Genomic DNA, 7,767 nt, shown 5'->3' on the forward strand with positions numbered 1-7,767 from the left:
GGGGTGGCTAGGCATACAATAAGGGCAGTAAATGGTATCTCCTGGCTTAGGCGATGGCCTCGGACATGTGTGGTCAGCCGGACTCGGGGGAAGGGGTCATCAAAGGAGTGGTATTCATGCCGCGTGGACAATCGAGCGCTGCAGGAAGGCTTGTCAACAGAGGGGCATTCATGGAAGGGAAGGAGGTGTTGGTCAGGCGCGGCCGTGACTCCCAAGGACAGGGTTTTGCAGAAGAAGAAGGTTTATGACTTGCCCATGTGAGGAGAGGGAGGGGGTCAGGGTGCGCGCAGGGTCAGAGTCGCACAGAGAGAGAGAGAGAGAGAGAGATCCTATGACCTGTACATGGGAGAACAGGGGCATTCAGATACAGCTGGGGGGCTATGTCAGCTGAGGCGAAGGATGCTTCTTCGAGAGGGAAATGGGGAATGCCTGGGTCAAGCAGGAGGGTTGCTTTTTACATCAGGGTCGCGCAAAGGGAAAGGGTTTCATGGTCTATACATGAGAGAGGGGGTGCAAGATACGCGCAGGAGGGAAGCCGGGGATTCCAATGGGTAAAAAGGGCCATGGTGCCTAGAATGGCTGTACATATGCATAGGGGTACGGGCTCTTACTGGCAGGGTGATACGGTCAATAATTTACAGTATCCATGGTGCCCACAGGGAGAGGAGTGGGAGAAGAAGGGGAATGAATGCTGTCTATGTACATCAATTTTTTTTTACTTTCACAGGCACTGCCCCACACAAGACCATCTACAAGTGATCAGCTCTGCATAGCCCCACACAAGATCATCTGCAGGTGATGAATCGGCTCAGCCCCACACAAGATCATCTACAGCCCCACACAGGTAAATTTATAGGTGATGAGTTTGGCACACTCCAGTGCAAGGAGATCTATAGGTGATGAGTTCCACAAAGTGTAGAGGTCTGCAGAGCCCCCATTTCTAGATCCTTATCTCACCATATCAGACACAGCTGCCCATCGCTAGACCTGTAGGGGACGAGTTGTGTCCAACCTACACATATATATCCATTGGTCATATAAAGTACACCCAGGTAAGTCTGTATGGATATATTCTACACAGCGTACACAGGGATGTACATAGATGGCCAGTTATACAATACACGCAGAGATAGACCTGTAGGGATGAGAGCTGAACATCCTGCACAGATATATATTTATATATGATCAGTTATAGAAAGCATACACAGGGAGAGCTATAGGGCATCGGATTCTGCACATCCTGCACAGGTATATCTATTGGTGACTAGCCATACAAAGCACATACAAGTAGATTTGTAGGGGGTAGTTTTGCACACACTACAACGGGTATATCCATATATGACCAGTCACACAACACCCACAGATATAAAAGTATTTATAATGAGCTTGATGCAGCCTGCACTGGAAGATGCTGAGCTGACCGTTCCTACACAGCTTCACACAGCTAGGTCTGCATATGATGAATTCTGCACAGCGTACACAAATATATCCACAGGCGTCCAGTCATACAGACGCTATAGGGTTCGATCTGTAGGGGATGAGCTCAGCACATCCCTCACAGGCAGATCCAGAGTTGACCTACCATACATAGCTACTTCTGTAGTTGACGATTTCTGCACAGCCTACACAATATAACCCACAGACGGCCAGTCATACAGACACTATAGTGTAAAATCTATAGGTGATGCGCTCAGCACAGCCCTCACTAGTAGATCCAGAGCTGACAGTTCATACACTGCTTCACACAGCCAGTTCTGTAGTTGATGATTTCTGCACAGCATATACAAATATAACTTACAGGTGACCAGTCATACAGACACTATAGGTTAAAATCTACAGATGATGTGCTCAGCACAGCCTTCACTAGTAGATTCAGAGCTGACTTTTCATACACAACTTCACCCAGTTAGTTCTGTAGTTGATTATTTCGGCATACCATACACAAATATATATCAATAGGCGACCAGTCATACAGACACTATAGGATTCGATCTGTAGGAGATGAGCTCAGCACAACCGTCACTGCCAGATCGAGAGCTGACCTTTCATACACCGTGTGTCCAGTAGTTGAGGAATTCTGCACAGCCACACAGATACATCCATAGGTGATTGATCAGTCATGCAATGACTACAGGGTTAGATCTATAAGTGATGAGTTCTGTAGAGCTCCACAGATTGATCTACAGCAGATAAGTCATAGAAAGCCCGCACAGGTTTCTGTAGGTGATGAAATCTGCCCAGCATCCATAGCTGGATCTGTAGGTGACCAGTCATACACAGTCCCACACAGGATGACATGTTGGTGATTAGTCATACATAGCAAGCACGGATGCATCTATAGGTGATGAACTCTTCCCATCCCTCATACATGCTACAATAGGTGTCTAGATCTGCCCAGCACACCAATGCACTTCTGTATGTTAACTTCTATAGGAAGTCTACATGGGTAGAGTCATACAATACAATCTGGTGGACACCCTTACCTGTCCCAGCGAAGAGGGCAGCAGCCAGGAGGGAGACCACCACAGCCTTCATCGCTTCAAGACAGAGCAGCATAAATCTGATCAAACATGTGTGGTGTCTGTGGCAGGGTTGTGAGTGAGGTCAGTATAGGGTCCTTTCTGTGTGGGGTCTTTGGCAGAGTTCTGGGTGAGGTCAGTCTGGGGTCCTTCCTGTGTGGTGTCTGTGGAAGGGTTCTGAGTGAGGTTGGGATGGGGTCCTTCTTGTGTTGTATTTCTGGAAGGGTTCTGAGTGAGATCAGTATGGGGTGCTGCTTGTCTGATGTTTCTTAGCAGGGGTCTGAGTGAGATCAGTATGGGGTCCTGCTTGTGTGGTGTTTGTGGAAGGGTTCTGAGTTAGGTATGTATGGGGTGCTGCTTGTGTGGTGTCTGTGGCAGGGTTCTGAGTGAGGTCAGTATGGGGTCCTTCTTGTGTGGTGTCTGTGGCAGGGTTCCGTGTGAGTTCAGTATAGGGCCCTTCTTGTGTGATGTCCTAGTGTGATTGCTTCCAATCTGCTGGAATACCTGGCTGGTGTATCTGAGTCACTGGGTTTATATAGCAACTGGTGTGGAAATGAGGAAGGTGGTGAAAGATGTTCTTGTGAACCAGTTCGATGGGTTTTCGTTTGAAAGATGTGCTATTGTTGAAACACTTTTTCCTCAGGTAGTGCGCAATCTGGGCAATACCCAGCCTACGAATGAATACATTATTAAATAAGTAGAACAAAAGGGGTGTGGCTGCCATAATGAGCAGGTGAATCACAGAAAAGAAGGCGAAGCAGACACTGATGTCTTCATGAATTCAGCAGTTAAAAGACACTTTATTGCACATCTTCTTTTAAAGACCTTCAGGCTGGTCCATGGTGAACAGGACTTCATGTTTGGATTCTATACTTGTGTGGAGGTCTGTACACCCTGGGGGGTGCACAGCTCAGGTGAACATTCACGAGTAGCTTTCATGTCCTTTGACCCTGCTTGCAGGCAGGTCGCCCCCACGCCGCTGCTCGTCAGCTGATTGCCCCTGCTGCCTCTGTGTTTCCTGAGTTTATTTTTCTCTCCTTCCCCCTACCCATGCGCCAGTTCCCCCCGCCCCCCACCACTCCTGATCCGGCCATTCCCGCCGCTGCCTCCCTGCGGCCCCGCTCCCCTGCAACCCCATTTGCCTCCCCGCTCTCGCCTCCCAGCTGCTCCTCCCTCCCAAACCACCTCATACGCAGGCCGAGAAACGGCCGCGCAGCAGACGCGCTCAGCTGGCGCGCAGCTGGCGTGCCTAAGGCAAGCCCGTCTGCACCTGTCCATGCCTGGACCGCGCTCAGTGCCAGAACCCCTGGACCCCGCGAACGCCACAACACCAGAATCCACTATGAGGCCAGCACCCTCCACGCACTCAACACCGGCCGAAACCACACCTGCTTCCAGGCCGCCCTGAAACGGACCCACGGACCCTTCTCCTGCCACACCTGCAGCTTCACCTGCGACAGAACCACCAAGCCTCTAAAGACTGGACCCAACCACCTCCTCTGCATACTCCTCAACACCCGCTCCACATGCAAACACGCTGTCGAGCTCTGAGATCTGATCGACACCTCCGGCCGAGATGTGGCCTTCCTGACCGAGACCTGGTGGAACGACTCCTCAGCGCCCGACATCGCCATAGCCATCCCTGACGGCTACAAGATCACCCGCAGGGACCGCGCCAATGGAATCGGAGGAGGAATAGCCATCGTCCACAAGTCCACCCTCAAGATCACCACCCACGCTGACGACACCCTCAACACCGCCGAACACCTGCACTTCCGGATCCACACCGACCCCAACACCACCCTTAGGGGAACACTCTACAGACCAAGCGGACCCGGGCTCAGTTCAGTGACTCCATCGCCGACCTCGCCTGCACCCACGCACTTGCCTCCATGGACTACATCCTCCTCGGGGACCTGAACTTCCACCTTGAGAACAACAACGATGCCAACTCCGCCACCCTGATCGCCAACCTCACCAACCTCAGCCTCAGACAACTCGTCACCGCACCCACCCATGACGCCGGCCACACGCTTGACCCCATCTTCTCCACAGGCTCCCACGTCACCTTCGACCACACCACCGAACTCCACTGGACCGACCACCGGTGCATCCCCTTCACCTTCAAGAAACCAACCACGCACCACCACACCCAACAGCTGCCACGCCGCTGCTGGAGCAAAGTCACTGAAGACCAGCTGATCACCTCCCACTCCAAGAACCCACCCACCGTGTGGTAAATATTTAATTACCGTCCTAATTTCTATGCAGGTAAGTACTTTAAAAAAAAATAACTCAATCGGAAAGAAAGACGCAGAGTCCGTGGTGTTAGAGTTCTTAGGGGTTTTATTCCTTAAAAAGGAATGGTTCTCGAACCGGATATCGGGTTCCTGACACCACTGGGGTTCAGGAAGGGATAGAGCATACTTTATTGACAATACATAACTTTTATACTTAAAGCATATAATGGAAACCAATGCAGAAGGCGTAACAGCTGAGAGAAACAAGATAAGAGCACACACGTGTTAGCAATACGTAATCAGAAGGCGTGAACTAGGCGTGAACACAGAGGTGTGTGCTAGAAACGTCACATGAAAGTGTCACAAGTGGGTGGGTACATAGCAGAAATCTTGCAATGTCAGCGGAAATCTGAGGTCTGGATGCGCGCGCAGCTGCATGACGTGTGATTGACGTGAAGCTGGAGGGGGCAGGGGGCTTGACATTTACACTAGAGGAAAGAGACATAAGTCTGGCATGTCAGATCAACTCGTTCCTATATCATATCTGATATCTGATGTTTGGGAACCATATTATCTAGAAGAAAAGGTCTCTTGGGCAGAGGCTATCCTATACTTGACTATGAATGCGTGCATATGTGCCTACGTGTCTGAGTGTAAAGCGAGGGGGCCATGGGCCTACCATGGTAACGGGAGCTATGAGTTACTTGCATGGAGACAGAAAGGCCGGGCCCTTTACTCTGCAGCTGAGGGGTTGTTTATCTATTCTGCTGGACTGGAATGTGTTTTCGGGAAGCTGAGCTTGACTATGCTGATAGCGTGAAGGTGAAATACTGTCTTTGGCAGGCAAGCAGGCCGAGCCAGGCTCCGCTCGCCTCGCAGGGAGTAGGACAGAGTTCACGGGGGGGGGCATCCCACGTTGCAGTTTCAGGAGGCAGAGATGACTTTGAAAAGAGGCTCGATGACAGAAAACAGGGCCTAGCTCGCACAGAGCCAGAAATACGTGAAAGTGCACCATACAAAGACGGTGGCAAGGCATACTTAGGAACGGAATATCCGACCCATTCAGGGTGGATCTGAAAGAGGACATGTTAACGTTGAACGCAAATGTATTTTGCGTCTTCATAGCTGGCATAGGAGGGAAGTTACATGCACTTTAAGCTCGTACATGGAGACGGTGGGGTACACGTTAGGGAACATTTCTTGACCATAAAATTTATATTTCCTCATTCCCTCCTTGTTCCCTACGGACCCTTCATGATATATCAATCTTCATTAATCCATTTATTTGTGTAGTTAGTATCATCTGCTCATCCTTTTTCACATGGGATTTAGAACGTTGACTTGAATGGGGAGTGCAGGATGTGGCGCACAAGCCGCAAATTGCTGGCCCACATTGTAAACATAGACAGCAACTGAATACTATAAGTAGTATTGTTCCAAGGAGTGACAGTATTTTCCATCCCCAAGCTGAAATAGTAGTCCAGAGCCAACCGGACCAAGTCCAAGTGCCTGGGTTCTGATGTATCTGACTAGCTATCTTATGGAGACGTGTAATAGCCTTATATACGGACGGAGCATTATCTGGAATGAAAACACAGCAAGCTGACCCGAGGACCTTACAGGCTCCTCCTCGATCGGCCAGTATGACGTCAATAACAAGACGATTTTGAAGAACGACAAGTCTCATAGCAGACTGTTCCTCAGTCAAGTTACCTAGGGCGGAAGTAGTCTCTTTCACTACTGCTTCGAGAGTTCTGGTCAAGTGACGGATAGACTTACTATTAAAAATAGCTCCTAAATAGGGAAAGAAACCTTTATTGAAATCTGTGTACTGTTCCCATGCTGTCTCAGTATAGTCGACAATTGGGAGATCTCTTTTTGGTCTGTGTACTAGTCGGGAATTTCTATGATAATCAGGTGGAGCTAGGAAAACAGGTGGCAGTAGGAATCCAATGTAACAGGTCCCATCCCAATCTAGAGGCAAACGTATATATGCTGTCTGACCACAAATGAAATAGGAATGACGTGTAGCTTTGAATGTGGACTTGCCCTTATCACTAAATTCGACCACAGTAGTACATTTACTATGACCCAGGTGTACGGAACCATTCTTTCTGACACATAATTCACCTTTGACTGGTAGTACTGACATAGTGGGCAAGTCTGGCTCGGTTTCGGATTCAACATTCAGAATCATGAGGTTAAGTGTAAAATTTCCTAATCCATATACTTCATTTTCTAGATCAGTCCCTGTCCTTTTGGGAAGTCCCTCTTTGTCAGGATAACATATTCTATGCAAGACTGTGCTCAGGTTTCCCCACACCCAGTTACCCTGATAAACTACGGAATTTGAATCTAAGGAATTAATCAAACTAAACCAGGCTCCACATGAACCATTGTGTGTGAACGGGTACGGGAAGAGGGGCAGAACTCCCCTGTATTTCTGGTTGGGAGGGAGTCGGCCACCTATCCAACAATTTGTAGCGTTGCTGGTCTGATGAGAGTGATGTAACATACTAATGAATGTATTGTTGCGCAGCGCAAGTCGGTAAGACAACTCGTGAGGGGGTAATTCGCTAAAAGAATGCTCGGCAGTGTTATTAGAAGAAGAATATGCACGTGTAGCAATAGGAAAATAGATATGCAGAATTACACTTGTGACAATAATAGTGAGACTTAAAGAAAACATAATCCATAAGGTAACAATACAGTAACTTTTGAGAGATTTGCAATATCGTTGCTTCTTGATCTGTTTCTCTCTATCTCTCTCTCTATTGGGGTCTAGGGGATACATGTCAGAAACTATTTAACCGATTCACCTAGGGGAGGACTTAAACAATTAAACTGTCTGACTTGCTAGACCGCAACTTTAATTTATACTCTTCTTGCGGAGTTTTCTCTACCATGGGAAGTTTAGAGTCACTAGAATCTGGGCAGTCCTTTGAGGAGGTGGAAGAGTCAGTCTCTGGCAACAGTTCATTACATTTTTTAATATGACTCGTATGGAT

General features: G+C 48.6%; 1 protein-coding gene across 1 annotated transcript in view; it reads right to left on the bottom strand.

Moving 5' to 3' along the window:
• LOC147666434 (uncharacterized) overlaps positions 1 to 2,535 on the bottom strand; it is a 75,920-nt gene extending 73,385 nt beyond the window's left edge. The window contains exon 1 of the mRNA XM_086949066.1: positions 2,484 to 2,535. Coding sequence (XP_086805192.1) covers positions 2,484 to 2,535 — 52 coding nt within the window. The remainder of the gene's footprint in view (positions 1 to 2,483) is intronic.
• Between the last annotated feature and the right edge of the window lie 5,232 nt (positions 2,536 to 7,767).

This window comes from Lissotriton vulgaris, unplaced genomic scaffold (assembly GCF_964263255.1).
Source record: "Lissotriton vulgaris unplaced genomic scaffold, aLisVul1.2 SCAFFOLD_3885, whole genome shotgun sequence".
NCBI classification, from domain to species: domain Eukaryota; kingdom Metazoa; phylum Chordata; class Amphibia; order Caudata; family Salamandridae; genus Lissotriton; species Lissotriton vulgaris.